Source organism: Phocoena sinus, chromosome X (assembly GCF_008692025.1).
Source record: "Phocoena sinus isolate mPhoSin1 chromosome X, mPhoSin1.pri, whole genome shotgun sequence".
NCBI classification, from domain to species: Eukaryota; Metazoa; Chordata; class Mammalia; order Artiodactyla; family Phocoenidae; genus Phocoena; species Phocoena sinus.
The window spans coordinates 23,687,439-23,707,169 of record NC_045784.1 but is presented as its reverse complement, the minus strand read 5'-3'; the positions used below and the strand labels follow the sequence as shown (position 1 = coordinate 23,707,169).

At 35.3% G+C, this 19,731-nt stretch overlaps 1 protein-coding gene across 1 annotated transcript; it reads left to right on the top strand.

Annotated features, from left to right (window-relative positions):
* The first annotated feature begins 309 nt into the window (after positions 1-309).
* LOC116747933 (small nuclear ribonucleoprotein E-like) lies at positions 310-597 on the top strand. The gene has a single exon (XM_032620613.1). The coding sequence runs from the start codon at positions 310-312 to the stop codon at positions 595-597; it is 288 nt and encodes a 95-aa protein (XP_032476504.1).
* The last annotated feature ends 19,134 nt before the right edge of the window (positions 598-19,731 follow it).

The following is a 19,731-nucleotide window of genomic DNA, read 5'->3' as shown; positions in this document are numbered from 1 at the left end:
ACCAGAAGCAGGACAAATGAGAATACAGAACTACCCGGATAGTTTATTCAAACTGTTATAAAGTCATAAAAGCATAGTTAAAGAGATGTGTGGTGGGTGAGAATGAACGCATTCCTGTTCGCTTTATAGGACACTACAATCTGTTCCTCCAGAGGCAATACCTACTCAGCCTTCTCTCACAATAGCATTAAGGCACAGGTTCTAATCATCATCAGTAACTGAAGATCTATATTGAGTTCCCCATTACTGTTTTACTTAAAACCAATTTCCAGGGTGTGCAGGATAGTGAGGTCTTTGTGAGCTTCCACCATGGCGTACCGGGGCCAGGGCCAGAAGGTGCAGAAGGTGCAGAAGGTGATGGTGCAGCCCATCAATCTCATCTTCAGATACTTGCAAATTAGATCTCGGATTCAGGTGTGGCTTTATGAGCAAGTGAATATGCGGATAGAGGGCTGTATCATTGGTTTTGATGGGTATATGAACCTCGTATTAGATGATGCAGAAGAGATTCATTCTAAAACAAAGTCAAGAAAACAGCTGAGTCGGATCATGCTAAAAGGAGATAACATTACTCTGCTCCAAAGTGTCTTCGACTAGAAATGATCAATGAAGTGAGAAATTGTTGAGAAGGCAATACAGTTTTTCTAGGTGTCCTTTGTTAGAAGTGTAGTTAAGGCATTTATTCATATTGTTTTGCTCACCTTTATGTTATTACCAGATGACAGTAAATGCTGTGGGATTGTTTTTATTAAAATATTTACATTGGGGCTTCCCTGGCGGCGCAGTGGTTGGGAGTCCGCCTGCCAATGCAGGGGACGCGGGTTCGTGCCCCATGAGCGGAGCAGCTAGGCCCGTGAGCCTGCGCATCTGGAGCCTGTGCTCTGCAACGGGAGAGGCCACAGCAGTGAGAGGCCCGTGTACAGCAAAAAAAAAATATTTACATTGTTTCCTTCTAAGAACAAACAAACAAACAATTTCCACCTTTGGAAGGATATGCCAGGGAAATATCAATAAAAATGTCCCTCTTAGTGTAGATGTAAATGGCTGTTGCCTTTCTGGAGGCAAATGGACAGCATATATTAAAATTTAAATGTGAATAGAGTTTGAGCCAGTAGTTATTTTGTTTAAAAGCAAGGAATAGAGAGTAGTTATTAAGAACACTGCTCCTGATGCTAGATAGGATGTGTGAAACTCCCAGATCTAGCACTTACTAGCTGTGTGAACTTAGACAAGTCACTTTTTACCTTCAGTGCAATGAAAAGATAATAATAACACCTTTCTCACATAACACAGTGCTTGGCACATAATATTATCTTAAAGAAATCATTGTACAAGTGCACCAAGCGGCATATACAAGAATCTTCCTAACAGTGTTTTTCTAAAAGCTTAAAACAATAAACTACTTAAATGACAACTAGCATAGAAGTTGCTAAAGACTTACATTTAGATATCTTGGATCACTGTAACCCTGTACATAAATGAGATATATTTCATACTACAGAATATCAATAGCTTCAATACAAATTGAATGGGAAAAATTGCAGATTGACATAAATCATATTATTTAATTTTCCTGTAAAATGTAAAAAACCTGTTTGTCTTGTAGCTATTTTAATAAATGTATTTAAGTCTCTAGAAAGAGATCTAAAAGTATAAATACCAAATTGATAGCAGTAGATACTTTGGGGAGAGGACTGGAATTTTGATGAGATCGAGGCAATTTTTTTTATATATAAAGTTTTCATTTTTACAAGATATATGTGTGTGTCACTTAATTTAAACAAATTTAAAATTAAATAAAAACAGCACAAATTTTATAAGTTGTTTTCACAGTGTGGTCACGTAAAGAAATATTGACCAGAGACCATCAATGTTGCATTTGGAGAATAAATTTTGAATACGTATTTAAATGGTATGCTTGTCTGTTAAGCCAATGGACCTTTGCTTTGTGATAATAAACGAGCAGATATTTAGAAATAAGACAAATTTATCTTTTGGTCCAAGCAACCTGGACCTTATCCAAAGAGTTAATAAGCACCCTCAAAATTTGAGGAATGAAAAATCCTGCCTGGATGCTTTATATATTTAAGTTTTTTAATCAAGTATGGTACGTGAAGGAACATTTCATAGCCCAGGCAGGAGAAGCCTTTGGTATATAAAGTTCAGAGTATTGGTTTTCATTTACAAAACTTATTTTGCCAATATATGAGAAGTTGACAGTTTATATCTGGGCTCCTAAGCCCTCATTCATCAAAGTCACATGACCCATCACTAGTTCCCTAGTTTCTCATTCCTGGACTTACTGGTCAATATTTAGGTGCTGAAGAACAATTAAATGGGACACAAAAAATAAAGCTTAAAGGGCTATTTTTAAAAGATTATATATCTTAGAATGCATCAATTGCCACAAACAGGATAATGGAAAGATTGAAATAAACCTTTTCCAATTTGCCATCTATTCAACTCAAAGTAAAACCTGAAGGATTCAGAGGAGAAGCCATGTATGTGATTGGGAACAAACACAGTGCTAAGAATTTTATTTTTATCTTCAGAATTAGATTATAAAATCTTACCATTTTTCATCACATTTCTTTTTCTAATAGATCTAAAAACAAATCTGAAAACATCACAATGTCATGAAATTGTGATATTCGTAAAGCTCCATCTTGATCAGATTAATGAGAAGGCCCACATACTAAAAAGTTAATGGTACACCCTTAATATGTAATAATATATTAAAAAATGCATTAAGCCATAAAACAAGTGTAAGCAAGTATAACAGAGTTCTGCTTTTTCCTTTGATTACAAAGTTGGTGTTTTATTGAAAATTCTTAATAGAACACTAACCAAAATCACTGTGTATATTTTTCTGCTGCTCTAAACATTTAGTTTGCCTTTTGGGTAAGCTGGGATTAAGTTCTCCAAAAAAATAGAGGAACTCTACAAGCAAGTCCACTTCCATTAATAAAGGAATGAAATGGACACATAGTAGTCTCATTAGAAACTATTGTAATATTCCTAATTATACATATATTCTGATACATAATGAGATAGTCTCTGTTTTTTAACTCTGAGCTAAAACTATTTTCATATTTCAAATATTTCTTATTAACTCAAATGTCAGCTTTACTTTGTATATGTTATATATCTTTTTAATATATTATCAGTGTTTTTATTGACCAGTGTCATTTGAGAAAAAGTTGTATCATCTCATTAAAGATAATTGTAGTTGATGAATTCATGAAAAAGAGGAAGGATGTGTAAATGCATAACTAGACTGTCTTACTACATAATAATTTATATATAAAGTTCTAAAATGGACAGTGCATTCTATATTTAAGCAAGTAACTGCAAATACATTAGTTTATAAATTTGTAACATTATAATTTTAATGTGGATCACGTACATTGACTTTTCAAAAAAAAGTTTTATTCTGAAAAGTATGCTAAACCTCTTAGTGATTGCAAATAAAGTTTAGGCAAAAGAAAAATGTATCATTTCACTATTTTGAGATTTTTGAAGGATGAAAGTTTGTCTTAACTCGTTATCTCCAGCACTTTATCGTATGCAAATACTCAGAAGGTATCTACTTCTAACTAAAGTTCATAAAACTTTAGTGGAAAAATACAAGACTATTCAGATGTGTGATGATAAGTTTAGAGATGCTGATTAGCTGAACTCATATCCATTAATCCATGGTTATCAAGATATTTTAAGCCAACCTAAATATATCCAAATATACGTCTTCTTAATCTTACTGTCCTGGATTTTGAATACAAGCACATGTGTAACCCTGAATTACTGAGGTACTTATGGTTGTGTGCTGACCTGCCTAGATGAGTAGTGATTTGGGGCTCCCATTACCTTGGCATCTGTTCTGAGTTAATAAAAATAAAATTCAGCATGTTTCTTGTTTGTTTGATTTGGTTTTCTTGTTTTGTTCTTCCACACCTACAAATGTGACTATAGGAAAATCAGAGCTGTGAAAAAGTTTATGAGAAATCAGTAAATGCTAGTGACATTTACGTTTCATCACCTCATAATAGACGTCTACTTGAACTTTATCAGCCTTCTGAAAGTCGATGAAACAAATGATAATGACAGAATAATGGCCAAGTAACACTTGAAGTGAGAGTTCTATATAAAAATTATGTATATGTATATATTTAGCATGGTCAAACTTTAGGGAAAAGCTCAGATTCTCAAAGATTTAATTGTACCTGTATACTAAGAAACAAAAAATGCCTTTTAGAAAAAGAAAAAAATCAATCTAAACTGTGTTTCTCTTCACGGACTCTTTAAATACTTGGTGGCATCTCAAAGCCTGTGTTTTACTTATGTATTGAATATTACTGCATAGAAAACCATCCTAAAGTTCATGGTGCAAAGTGACAGCTATTTTATTATGGTCATGGATTCTGAGGTGCAGGGATTTGGAAAGGGCTCCTTAGGGTCAGCATGTCTCTCTTCTGTAATGTCAGAGACCTTACTTGCAAGGTAAATCCACAGCTGGAGGCTGGAATCATCTAAAGTTTATTCATTCACTAGTCTGGTGTTTAATGGTGGCTTTTGCCTGGGACCTCAGAAGGGGCTCTTCACCAGAGCTCCTACACGGGGCTTCTTCATGTGATTCTTTGTTTCCTCACTGCGTGGTGACTGAATTCCAAGAGCAAGCATCCCGAGAGAACTAGGTGGAAATGGTGTCATCTTGTGTGAACTTTAATGACATATCCCGAGAAGTTACAAGATTGCCCAAATTCAAAGAGGGACATATAGACCTTATCGCTTGCTGGTCCGTGTGTTACAATCACAATGTAAGAAAATCATGTGGGATAGAAGATACTGTTGTGGCTGTTTATGGAAAATGCAATCTGGCCCAGGCAGATTGAAGGGAAACTACACGAGAGAAAATATACAAATGGACCAATAAACAGAAGAGAAGACCACCAGGGTCATTAGTCATCAGAGAAATGCAAATGAAAACCACAACAAATTATTACTACACACCCACTGGAATGGCTAATTAAAGAGATAGAATAGACCTAGTGTTAGTATGTGGAGCAATTGCAACCCTCATATATTGCCAGTGGGAATGCAAAGAGCATAACCACTTTGGAAAATAGCTTGGCAGTTTCTCACAAAGTCAAAAATACCCTTACCATATAATCCAGCCGTTGCACTCCAAGTTTTTGACCCAAGAGAAATTAAGACATATGTCCACACAAATATTTCTGTATGAATGTTTATAGCAGCTTTTTTTCATATTAGCAAAAATCTGGAAGCAACTCAAAGCCCATCAGTCGGTGAATAAATGATCAAATTTTTGTGTTTATGGAATTCTACTCATCAATAAAAGGGAAGAAATTACCAGTACATGCAACAACATGGAAAGTTTTAAAAGACATTATGCTGTGCAAAAGGAGCCATGGAAAAGAGTGCATATGATTTCATTTCTATGAAATTCCAGAAAACATCAAAGTAATCTATAATGACCAAGAACAGACCAGTGGTTGTCTGAGACTGAGAGTGGGTAAGAGGAAAACCACCTTCTGGAAGCTGGAGTGTAAGCCTGCTTTACTTTTAGCCAATCATGTACTCCCCTTCGGGAATTTGAATCTAAGGAGATGGTGTGGTGATGGAAGGGTGGTTGAGAATTTAGTAACGCCCTTGATGGCATGCTGACAACATCTAAGTCCGGGAAAATGATGCCAAGTTAGTATCATATCCTGGCAGTTTCTGTAGCATGGCGTTGATTGTGTCTCCATTACTCAGATCCCTTTGTTTTCTAGTCATCTTCTGAGCTTGGTTCTTAAGCTTTCCTATTGATTCTGTAAGCTGCAGCTATTCTTCCAATAAATTTACATTCGGCTGAAGTTACTTTGAGTAAGCTTCTGTTGCCTTAAAAAAAGAACCCTGACTGGAACAGACTCCTAGGTGCTGAATAATGGAAATTTTTCTTATTATGCAGCAGGAAAACTTTTCAGTAAGGAATTAAATAGGAAAGTACTATTGTGTGCAGTATACCTAATGATACCATTGTTTTCAGTGCACCCTGGCTTACATTACAATCGTATTCTAAGAATCATCATACTTCATCTTAATTTTGCAGAAGATAGTAATAAATGACCTGGTTTCTTGATCTTTCATCTGTCAAGGTCCCTCATTTGGGGACGCTTAATTTTAAAACTCAGGCTCAAATCAATATCCCCCTCTGGAATAATCTCCTTTCTATTGGAGGGTTTCTTACTGTCTCAGTTAATGATTCTATTGATCAGCTTCAAGTTCACCTTTGATGCTGATTCTGCTCTTATTTCTAATAACTGGCTCTTGGCTATATACTTGGCAAAGGCTTTATCTTCTTACTCTAGATAATTCACTAGATCTTTGTCATTTCCCCATCTCTGAGCAGACATTTTAGTACTGAGTCCCTTTAATTGCTTTGGAACTACCTTAAGCCAAGCCTCCACCATGTTGAGCATTGCCTTTTAGTACTTCTATTGATTACCAGTCAACAGATTTCACTAACACCGTTTTCCTGCCAGAACATCCACTGGCTGCCCTCCAGTGGACATTGCTGATTACGTGGGCAGGCTGCCTGCTTGCTTATCTTTCTGCCTACTGCCTACTGGCAAATCCCCTAACACTCAAGTAGCCAGTCCAGATTCTCACTATTAATTGCCAGAAACTTCTCAGACCGTGTTTCCTATAGCTTGATGAAGTCTCTGGTTCCTAGGTCTCTTGGTGTGTCTACTCAGTTTTGATGGATGATTTGGTAAAATCATAACTTTTGTTTTCATTTTTAGTGTAGTTAAGATCCATTTTTATTCTTATACTTGGCCTGGTTAGATTAGATTAGGTTTCTTATATTATGTATTCTCTTTTTTCTCTCTCTCTCTCTCTCAATATAGTTAGAGAAACTTTCATCATGATTGAAGCCACCTGGGAAATTTCTGGAAACATTCTCCAAATTTTATATTTATACAAGAAGATAGTAGAGTCTTTGTAATACTGTGAATTTACTTCCTCTGTCTGAAAACAGGTACATAACAGAGGCTGAATTTCAACAGAAGGAGAGATTAGATTTTCTCAGTGTCCTACATATTTTCATTTCATTTCATTTTCTATGTTTTAGATTAGAGTTATTTTTTGATAAGATCAATATAATAATAGAGCATTGTTGGTCAAAACATGTAACATCAATATTTGGAGATAAATTTTTTTTCTCCTATTGCCTCACAAAATAAACATTTTTAAAGACCATCTTTTTAATGTATGTAAGTGTAGAAGCAAAATCTACCTAAACATTTTATACTTTTCATAATATAAAACCACTTGGAACTGGGACTCTGCCAGGTTTATGAATGCATCCATGCTGTTTATCTGGATCGGCACTTTGGAATGTTTATCAGGACAGATGTACACTCTGTACTTCCTAATGAAAGATAGGCAGATGTGGGAATATATTTTGTATTGGGATTAATATAATTTTTAATATTTGGATTAATATAAATGCCTGTTTAAAGTTACCAGAGGCATTTAATTATATTCCATTTCAAAGGACATTTCGTTCTGTTTATTTGGAATTTTATTCATAAGAACAATATCAAATTAATGTTATGTATACAGTTATGATTAGCCTTTCTTTTTTTTTTTTTTTTGGCGGTACGCGGGCCTCTCACTGTTGTGGCCTCTCCCGTTGCAGAGCACAGGCTCCGGACGCGCAGGCTCAGCGGCCATGGCTCACGGGCCCAGCCGCTCCGCGGCATGCGGGATCCTCCCAGACCGGGGCACGAACCCGCGTCCCCTGCATCGGCAGGCAGACCCTCAACCACTGCGCCACCAGGGAAGCCCTAGCCTTTCTTTATATAAGTAATTTACTATTTATCATTCATGGACAAAAGTGTAAAAACAAACTATCTATTACTACATGTATCAAGATCAGACTTCAGGACTGTTGATATGATAGTTAATGGTTCTCATCATCCCATTGATTTGGGTTGGCTGTTGATATCCCAGAACGGTAATGACCTAAGGAGCAGATTTCAGTTTACTCTTACCAAAGTTTGTTACAGAAGAATAGCTTGACAATAGCTATGCTTATATTGAAACCACTGGGCCAGCATTCTTAAGCATTGAAATAAAGATTGCAAGCAGTTCCATCACTAAGATGTTTAAGGGTGTAGTTTGTGCCCAATTCATTCAGATAGACCCACATTAGGGCAATATTCTTTTCTTTTCTACCCTCCAACACTAAATCAGATGGTTTTGATACTCTATGATTTTATTCTCAATTAAGTGAATTTCTTCACTTGCTTTTTGAACTTAGGCTAAATTGACTTTTTTTAATCTTTCCCTTCTGTCTTATGCTGTGGTATTGTGGTTGATTACACCTACGTGGACGAAAATCCAAATTTATTTTAAGGATATTGTTGATTTTGCCTATATTCATATTTGTGACATTTTTCTGTGTTAGGATATGGTAAATTTTGGAATAAGAAATGTGTTAAGTGCCTCAATTTTCACAAGAGGAAGTTATATTTATTACCTGCTTATCTGGAGCAATGAAGTATTTGCAGTAAGTAATTGTTTATTTGCATTTTAGGTACAGGTATAACTTTCCCTTAATGTCCCTAAGGACTTGAGAAAAGTACTGTTCACAAAATCCACGCTGTAGTGACAGTTTAAGAGATAATTGGTTATTCTGGGTGTTCCAATTTAGATCCCCAAAGAGCAATGCACTTGGACTACATTAACTCAGCTTCTTGAAGAAATGCTTTTGTTTTCATGGAGAGCTAGGTAAACATACTCATCTGATAATATTTCTGCAATCCCTTGTACTTTCATCTCTCTTTATTCTAAATAGCTTCTGATCTTTATTTTACTTGATTAGTTCTAACAGCCTAACATTTTTCAAACAGTTCTAGATACAGATATAAAATATCTGAACAATACTCTCTTCTCCCTGGTTGGAGGATTATCTTTTGCTATCTTATCCTAAGCCCTCCAATATGTTAACTGATTCAGAGCAGTATAAGCTTAGTTGCTTTTGCATTTTCCCATTCGCTTCATTATTTTGCCTGTTCTTTATTGAATACCTACTTACTCTGTGCAAGGTAGAGTAGAAAGTATGATATATCTTTTTTCTCATTAAATCCTTACAACTGCATATTTGGAGGCAAAATACAGATTTAGAAGTTAATCAGCTAGTATTAAATAGATAATTAAAAACAAGTGCCTGATTGTTTTTAAACAATTGGTATGATTTTTTAAAAAATAACAAATTAGCTCTCTAACATTGTCTCTAAACACGACTTCCATTTTTCTGCACTATTATAGTTAACAAAATCAAAGGCCTGGAACTTCCCGGGTGGTGCAGTGGTTAAGAATCCGCCTGCCAATGCAGAGAACATGGGTTCGAGCCCTGGTCTGGGATGATCCCACATGCCGTGGAGCTACTAAGCCCATGCACCAGAACTACTGAGCCCGTGTGCCACAACTACTGAAGCCCACGTGCCTAGAGCCCACACTCCACAACAAGATAAGCCACTGCAATGAGAAGCCTGTGCACCACAATGAAAACCCAATGCAGCCAATAACTAACTAACTAACTAAATAAATAAATAAATTTATATTAAAAATTCAAAGGCCTGAATTTACAGTAAAAGGGATTAAAAATAAAATAAGATGTATGTATGGACTGATGGCTGGGTAAAAATATGATAATGCAAATACAGCAAAATGTTATTTGTAGGATCTAGGTGGTACACATTTGAGAGTTCATTGTATAATTCTTTCAAATCTTTTCATAACCAAATGCTGGGAAAAATAAATACTTGATTTTCTCATAGTATGTTGGTCCTTGCCTACTCAGGCAGTGTGTTTGTTGCTGTATGATTTGAAGGTACCACTTTGCTGATATGTAAGTAAATAGAGCGTAGTGACCAAAAACACAGTGTCTGGAGTTGCATGTTTTTACTTACTTTCTGGCTCCTCCACTTACTAGCACTTGAACTTCAGGATTCCTTATCTGTGTACCAGGAAAAAAATAGTACCTACCCCATATGATTATAGGTTAGATGAGAATATGAATGGAAGGCACTTAGAAAAATGACTGGTACATGTTAAGAGCTCAATAAATATTAGCTATTATTATTACTTATCTTTCGGTGCAAGTGTAGATATTGCTGATTTTTCTCTGCTGTACTCTCCTTAACCAGAAGTAGGTTTCAAAAGCCAACAGCCTATGGATATTTTCCTTCTAATCCCTGACCTTACCCAAAAGAAGAAATGTTGGTAGGATCCCCATATGTCATATTTTTGTATATTTTAGCTTTTCTATTTTAGAAACAGTATTATAATCAACATGAATCTTTAATTTGGTGGTGTTCATACTGCATCTTTCTACTAAGGCATGGAAGACTATTATTAAGTTGCAGTCAACAGTGTCTTGAAATAAATAACATTAAAACTTGTGATCCACTCTCTCCAATTTCAAGTGTTAGTATGAGTTGACAGTCATTAAGTTAAACTACAGTGAGGGAAGTGAATTGCTAATGACTTTTTAAAAACTAAAGCTATTAGTTAGCATATATTGCCTAGTAACCCAATTATATATCTTTTTTGTCCAACACCAATTCTGCTCAAAGGTAGATGAATTACAACATATTTTATACAAATACTATTACAATTTTCTCCTTTGCACAATAAAATGAAAACACCTTTGTCATTTGCTTGTATAGGGATTACATCAGGTAAAAATAATATTTGCTTGGGCTTCCCTGGTGGCACAGTGGTTGAGAGTCCACCTGCCGATGCAGGGGACACGGGTTCGTGCCCTGGTCCGGGAAGATCCCACGTGCCGCAGAGCGGCTAGGCCTGTGAGCCATGGCCGCTGAGCCTGCGCGTCCGGAGCCTATGCTCCGCAACGGGAGAGGTCACAACAGTGAGAGGCCTGCGTACCGCAAAAAAAATAATAATAATAACAATAATAATAATATTTGCTTAATTAATAGGGTTGTGATATCTAAACCGTAGCAGAACTAACTAAGTATTGATTCAGGAAATGTTTACAGATTAAGTACCATATGAAAACAAACAAGCGTCTTCCTTTGCATGTCTACTCAAAACAGTATGCTATAGTTGTCAATATCTTCAAATGAAAACATCTCTTGTATTTCTTTTTTTTTTAATTGAAGTATAGTTGATTTACTTGTGTTAGCTTCTGGTGTACAGCAAAGTGATTCAGTCATACATGTATATTCTTTTTCATATTCTTTTCCATATGGTTTATTACAGGATATTGAATATGGTTCCCTGTGCTATACAGTAGGATCTTGTTGTTTAGTCATTCTATATGTAATAATTTGCATCTGCTAGTCCCAAACTCCCAATCCAACCCCCCCCCACCCCCTCCCTCTTGGCAACCACAAGTCTGTTCTCTATGTCTGTGAGTTCTGTTTCTGTTTCATAGATAAGTTCATTTGTGTCATATTTTAGATTCCACGTGTAAGTGATATCGTATGGTGTTTGTCTTTCTCTTTCTGACTTACTTCGCTTAGTATGATAATCTCTAGGCCCATCCATGTAGCTGCAAATGTCATTATTTCATTCCTTTTTATGGCTTCATCTTTTATATTTCTTTCCATTTTTCCCAAAGGCAAAACAGAGTGTGATGATCTCCAATCTAATGCCTGGTTGATCACCCATTTAATTCATATTTTAAGACCCCACCTTGTTTGCAAAAGAATCATGACCATGGAATATCTTGAACTCAATATAAATTATAACAGGGAACAAAAAGGTATTTTCAGTTTTGTAAAATTATCAGTTGTCTGATGGGTAAGTATATTTTTTTAACATTCACAGTTCTTATAGAAACATTACATACGGCTGAAAGAGAAAGGAAGGGAAAACACAGTAGGATGGTTTCTCTATGCCATATAAATCCCCATTGCAACTTCTGAAGCCAGCACACATACAGTGAGAACTCCGTAAATATTTGTTGATGATGATGATAGATGGCACATTTTGTATGCAGTACCGTCAGCGCATGAGCACATTGCTTGTGTTTCTAAAACCAAAGCAAAGCAGTAATGTTGACAAATGACCACATTCTCAGGTGCTTCTAAGTACTGGTGGTTCAAAGTCAGGGGCCTTTATCCATTTATCAAGACTGTAACTGAAATACAGCTGCAATGTGTTTGTCCAACTTGAGCATTAGCATAAACACTATTTATGGGGAGTTACTTCTTTTCTCTTTAGATAGGTCTTGAGCTCAGTCTTTTCTTTTCATGTATGCTGGACACATACAGAAACCCTGGCTTCCGTATGAAGTATGAGGTTTCTATACCCTAAAAAGTGAAAATAATAATTTAGGAAAAAACCCTCCGTTCCATCTTGTTAAGTTAAACTAGGTTATTGCAGCACTTTAGCTTTCAGTTTTTGAAAGCAGAAGAGGCGGTCTTGGAATCTTATGCTACCTGTTTCTAGCTTTCTGTCCTCAGACACATTAACTGGACCTTGTCAAGTCTTAATAAAAGTCAACTGTAAAATGCTGCTACTAAGAATTCGTATCTCACAAAGTTTGTGTGAGGATCAGGCGACATAAGGTATATTATGCATTTAAAAGAGTAGCTGGTATATATTAAGTGTTAGCTAAAATACCAATGTGCAGGTGTTTTAATACAAAAGCATCCAGGTCAGATAACTATTTTCTAACCACCACATTAGTACATTTCCTATTATTCCTGTTGTTTATCCAGTCTCTTTTTTGCCTGATCCTTTGTAACCAGTTCTTAGTTTTCCAAATGTTCTTCCATATCCAAGTGGCTTCCTTAGATTTTATGAAAGAAGAGGATCTCAACATTACCACTCTTAAAAGCTTTCTAATATGGGAATTTTCAGATGAATACAGAGCTATAGAGAAAAGTAAAATTAACTGACTCTTTGTACCATATGTAGCCTCAACAGTTATCAACATTTTGCAAATCTTGTTTCTCTATTTATTGAGAACTAAGACCATCTATATCAACATGACTTAGTTGTTTTATTTCCTTTCCAGGAAAACTTTGCTTTGGAAAGATAAGACTGTAAATTTATTAAAATAACTGTACTATTTGCCTCAGGAAATCCCAACAAATCAGTTTATCAAAGATAATAATCTGTTTCATCTGGGCAAACATCTCACTTATTAAATAACAATTTCCTTATGAATACTTGCTTTAAGACCCTTGCTACCTTACTGTGTCCACTAGTCCTAAATTATTATATTATGATCTTTGTCCAATTTCATTCAGTTCCCTGCTTTAAACCACTTGAGCCTGAGACACTGGTAAGAGTTTTTCAACATGGCGTTCTCCCTTACCAAAATGATTTTGGACAAACTTAGTGTTGCTGTATTAACAGGTTGTCAGGTGACACTTTGTGGAAATCAGTGCCCACATGTATGATGTGTGTGTGTGTATGTGTGTAAGTAAACAGTTTTTGGAGAAGTTAAAAGTAAAACAAAGATATCATGTCATTTCAACTACAGCATTTTCAGTTGGCATCCCTAACTGATCAGGGCATTTACAATAATACATTCACCATCCCATTATCATACTTAAACATAATTAACGATTATTTCTTAAATCAACTACAACTCAATCCATATTTATTTCCCTGATTACCTCAAAGACAATTTAAAATTTCTTTTTCTTTTAAATTAGGATTCAAATAAATTTCATACATTTGGTTACTAGGTCTCTAAAGTCTTATTCCATAACACTGTCCTCACTTTTTAAAAAAAAATGCCATTGACTTATTGGCTAAACCAGGTCATTTGTTCTGTAAAAAGACCTATATTCTAAGTTTTACTTTTCTTTTCTCATGGTATGCTTTTTCTTTCTATTCTACATATTACCCCCCCATATTTCCTGTAAACTTCAGATAGATCTATGGGCTTTCTTATATTCGGGAACAATATTTTAACAACATATCTTTTGGAGGTACTGTGTATTTCCTACTATATCTTATCAGTAGACATATAATGTAGGGTTGTCCAACTGTTAGTTATAGTAAGACTAATCACTGGGTTCGTGTGGTATCAGTGTTATCCCTCAGGTATAAATTTCTCCATCAGAACCTTACCTGAAGGATTGAGCATCCATTGAAGTTTACTGACTACTTCCATTATTTCATTGGATTTTAAAATTGTAATTTTATAATACTCTCCTTCTTTCTGTATTTATTAGCTAAAATTCTCTTACAAAGAACTTCCCTCATCAAGTATTTGATTACTCTGACATAGAGTTTGTATGGGAAATGGAGGATAAATTTGGATAATTTCCTTCTACTTATGAATTTTCAGAGCAATGAAATTGTGCCCTAGCAGCATCCAGTGATGATCAATAAGGATTTTTTGAGCAACATTATGAACTGCTTTTTTTTTTTTTAATGTTTGATGCATTTGCAACTAAAACAAATTGTTCCTTAAAGGCCATCAGAGGCCCTTTATTTTTTTTAACTTAAATGTAAAATTCTTAAGGACACATTCACAATTCCTGACTATACATATCAGTAAATTATCACAGTGATTATCCTTATGTGACCATCACCCATTCTAAAAAAAAATAATGAAATATTATTAATTCCCCCTTTTTGTCTCACCCTAATCTCTATAACTTCTTTTTTTTAATTACTTTTTATTGGAGTATAGTTGATTTACAATGTTGTATTAGTTTCTATTGTACAGCAAAGTGATTCAGTTATACATATACATATATCCACTCTTTTTTAGACTCTATTCCCATATAGGTCATTACAGAGTATTGAGTAGAGTTCCTTGTGCTATACAGTAGGTTCTTATTAGTTATCAGTTTTATATATAGCAGTGTGTATATGTCAATACCAATCTCTATAATTTCTTCCTTACCATTGGTTACCACTATCGTGACTTAACAGTATAGATTAGTTTTCCTTATTTTTGAACTTGAAATAATGGAACTGTCCAGTATGTATCCTTCTGTGGGTGGGTGGTTTTGCTCAACATTATTTTTGTGAGATTCATCCTTGATGACAGAAGGAGCGTCAGTTTGGTCACATTCATTGTGTTCACTCAGTTTATGAATATAATCCGATATATTAGTCTATTTGTTCACCAATACTATGCTGTCATAAATACTTCAGCTCTATCATAAGTGTTGATATACAATAACTTCTCCCAGTTTGTTAAGATTGATTTGGGGTTTTTTTCCATATAAATTTTAGAATCAGCTGGTTCATTTCCACTTAGGAAAAAAAAGAAAGAAAACCAAATTAAAACCTACTGGGATTTTTATTGTAAATTTAATGGTGCTACAGATCAGTTTGGGAAGAATTGTCACACCTATAATGCTGGATATTCCAATACATGGCTAATTCTGATTTACTTAAACCTTCACAATCCATTATACACATTCTTCCTAGTTAATGACTATTTCAAGTATTTCTGTCTGCTAAAGTGATTTTTTCCAATTTTTCTTTTTATAGATAGCATTATGTCAATTATTTATTTTTGTTCTTAAATATAAAATTATACTCTAATAGTTAACATAATTTTCTGCCTACACGTGGTTTTCCTGTTATCCCCAAATAATTTCTATTCTTATACCCCAGACCCTTGTGGATTTTTCCATTAAAGTTAATGATGGTAGATATGATACACTTAAAGTTTTAGGGAGACAAAAGGTACAATCACCAAATGACTCCATTAAAGTTTATGGTGTGTCTGCCTGTTAGATTAGGATACTGTACTGTAATAGCTAGCTATTTTTAGTGTGATGTTACTAGGTTTTTGGGTTTTTTTGTCTCTAGCTATATCTACATGATTCATGATTCCAGTGTTTATTTCACTAAATTAATTGTCTCTAAAACCATATAGATTCTGACATAGCCTTGTGCTTTCCTCATGTTATTATTCTTTCCTTCTGTCCCTTTGGGCTTGCTTTGCTTAGATTAATGCTGAATCATTTGAACTAATGTTTGAAAGGATAGAGGAAGAGCATTTTTTTTTTGTAAAGCAGCAATTATTTTGACTTGTCTCCAATGATTTCAGTAAATATATTTTAGTTATCATTTAATAGTTTTCTCTCTTCATTGCTTGGTTAAAAAGCTTTTATGTCTATTTAGCAGATAAAAGCCTAGCTATTCTTTTTCAAACTTCAGCTGTTCAAAAAGAACAAGTTCAGAGAAGACTTTACTTTTTTTCCTTAGGTTATCATGTCTGACATCAAATGTTATTTGTCACTTTCGAAATGTTTTCAGCAGCCAAACTGGCATTTCAGTTCTTTGAGGACATCCTGCATAATTTTCTGATACATCACAGAAATTTTATTTAAAATAAAGTGAACTTTGATCTCAAACCCTGTCTCTGTTGAAGATTTCAACAAAGTGCTTGATCAAAAGGTCTTGACAGTTTGAAATGGACTGTGAATTGTTGTCAGAAACTGCACAATCAGACTGAAAATTTCCTGAGGAAAAAAAATAATCTTCGTGGAGTCATAGTTCTTACTCAGGCACAAGTATCTTAAACCCCTGAAATTTCTCCTTAAAATAATTAAGGTAGGAGGGAGCCATAAGCTCAAGAACAGGGCTTCTCTTCCTCAGCACTACTGACATTTGGAGTCAGAAAATTATTTCTTGTGTGGTGTTCTTCTCTATGTTGTAGGAAGTTTAGTAGTATCTCTGGCCTTTACCCACTAAATGAAAGTACCACCCATCTCCACCCAGTTGAAATGACCAAAAATGTCTACAAACACTGCTAAATGGTCTGTGGGGGGGCCAAATCACCACTGACCGAGCACCACTACTCTAGCATGTAATAGCTGTGACTATTTATAGGAGAATTTTTTGTTAATTTGTCTCCCTGTTCCTATTAGAGAAGTGAGCTGAAGAGTAGCAGCTTAGTCTCTTTGGAAGAAGAGTTTCTGGAAGAATTAAATATCAATTCTTTGTCCCTAATCCAACGCCTCTCTGTGGGGGAAAGTAAAGATAGGTGATCTGTAAGGATATTCTCATGAATAAAGGAAACAGATCCTGAAAGATCAAAGACAGAGCATACATCAGGAAAAAATAGCCCACATTAATCCAACCAACATTTCAGAAATACCTGATAGTCAGAAAGAATACAAGAAGACAAATATTATGTGCTAAAGTGTTAGAAAGCCAGGTTTCACCATGCTCTAATGAAAAGACAAAAGTAGCTGAAAGAAGTGGTAGATAAAAGTAGGTGAAACAAGTGAAATTAGAAATAAGAAAAGATTGCAGGGCAAATAAAATTGAGTAGCAGTTTACAAATCCATTCTGGAAAAAATAAAAAACAGAATATGCAATATTGTGCATGTTCACATTTGTTCAGTGATAAGCCTTTTTGCTTTGTATTTGCTGTATTATTTAATTTTCACGACAATCTATGAATTAGGCAATATGAACCAAGGTAGTGTTAATGAGAAGTAAAACCAGATTGTAATCGCAACGCTCTATTATACATGAGTTGCTTGAGAAGTTATAAAACATCAAGAAAAAGACAAAGAGATTATTATATGCAGAGATGGTTGTTATGACAAGGGTGGGTAACGTAAATACAAAATACAGAAATAGGTGAAGGACAAAAGACAAAGAAATAATTACCAATTGATCAGTGTAACAAATGATGAGAAGTTGCTTCTTGAACAACAATAACAACAAAAAGCAACCTGAGGGTGAACATCAAAACAGTTGCTGAACACTAGCAAAATCAGTGTAAGGAGAACTACGTCTAGATACTTTGTCAAATAAGATACATTACAAAGTTAAGTGTAAAAGTCTATAACTTCCAGGAAGAGGGAGAGAGAAAGATTATCTAGAAAAGAATGAAAACAAAACTGCCTTTAGACTTTTTTTCAATGTGAAGTACCAAAAGACAGTGAATTCATACTTTTAGACTTCCTAGGGGGAAAATATGGTAACCTAAGAATCTCAGGTTAAGATCTAAGATCAATTGTTTTTCATTCATGGACACAAATAGTTTAATCCTTGAAGCGTAAAGAGTTTAGAAAATATACTGCCCATGCATCTTTCTTCAAAATACCACTTGAAGACTTTTTCCAAAATTAATTAATACTAAATTCTATACTAGTTAAATCATGACATAAATTGACTTTCCTGAACAGGCTGAATGCCCTGAATGCAATATATCTCTGGATGATTTATTGCCAAATGGGTTCTGCTGCTCAAAGTGCATGTTTTTCAATGCCTGCTGAAGTTTTCTCCCGACAATAATTACAGGATTGGTCTAGTACTAGAAGGTTTTTTATTTGTTTGTTTTATTTTGCTTAATGTCTCATGTGTCTTTCATCTCACAATTTCGTGGGAAAATCTTGTCATTTTTGAGGATGACATAAACTAATTACTTTTGCTGTCCTAAACCAGTAATTGGTAACAATGACTAAACTGTTTTGGAGACCTTGCTGGATGAAATTGCGCCCAAAATGAGTTTTCTCTCTATCCACAAGAGCACACTTGAATAGAAAATTATAATAGCCTCACTCTTTTTGTGTGTGTGTGCGTGTGTCTGCATTGGGTCTTCATTGCTGCATGCAGGCTTTCTCTAGTTGCAGCGAGCGGGGGCTACTCTTGGTTGCGGTGCGCGGGCTTCTCATTGCAGTGGCTTCTCTTGTTGCAGAGCACGGGCTCTAGGCACGCAGGCTTCAGTAATTGCAGCACGCAGGCTCAGTAGTTGCAGCTCACGGGCTCTAGCGTGTGCAGGCTTCAGTAGTTGTGGCACATGAGCTCTAGAGCACAGGCTCAGTAGTTGTGGCACATGGGCTTAGTTGCTCCATGGCATGTGAGATCTTCCCGGACTAGGGATCGAACCCATATCCCCTGCACTGGCAGGCAGATTCTTAACCACTGTGCCACCAGGTAAGTCCCTAGCCTCACTCTTGTTAGAGACATATAATGATTGTCTGCGACTGTAAATATTATATTGGATAAGTTGAGCCATTTTTTTTTTTTACTTTATTTTTGTCCCTACCATTTAAAAACTTCAATGTAGGGTTTATGAATGTTCCCAAGTTAACTCTTTTTAAAAATCCAGTATGAATAATGTAAACTATATAAAAATATGCAGTAATAAGGATAATAAAGAAATGCACTAAAATGATGTGTCATTATATCTGGATGGTGGGGTTTTGTGTGATGGTTTTTCATCATCATTATAATTTCCCATATTTTTAGAAATAACTGTTATAATAAAAGTAATAATTTATATCCAATTGATTATAAATGATATTCATTAGAGATACAGAGAAAAATGTATCAAGGCACAAATATTTTGTCAGGGTGGGAAAATGATATTTTTTCTTTCATCTGATTTTCTGTATTTTCTAACCATATCTCAAGAGTCAGCTGCCATCCTTCCCATACCAAAGAAAGCAAGTGATGCCTTTCTCCATTATACATGGGAAAAACCTCAAATTATCTCTCAGGCATTGTGCTTTTATCTTCTCTGCACTGTTTATAGTCCCTCACCCACCCCAATATATCCCTACTCTAAGGTGCTTTTTCTTCTCCATGAAAGTCAATAAGAGACTAACTGAGGAATATCGTGGTTGTCTTTACTGGTCTTTCCACATCTCTAAGACACAAAGTAATCCGACCTCCTCCTGATGACTTGGGTCAATTACCCCTGTAAGTGAGATGACTCTTTTCCTAGCCTGCCAGAAGTGGGCAGGC

Bases quoted from the DNA above. Each gene is read 5' to 3' on its own strand.
- LOC116747933 (XM_032620613.1), top strand. From the start codon at position 310: ATGGCGTACCGGGGCCAGGGCCAGAAGGTGCAGAAGGTGCAGAAGGTG.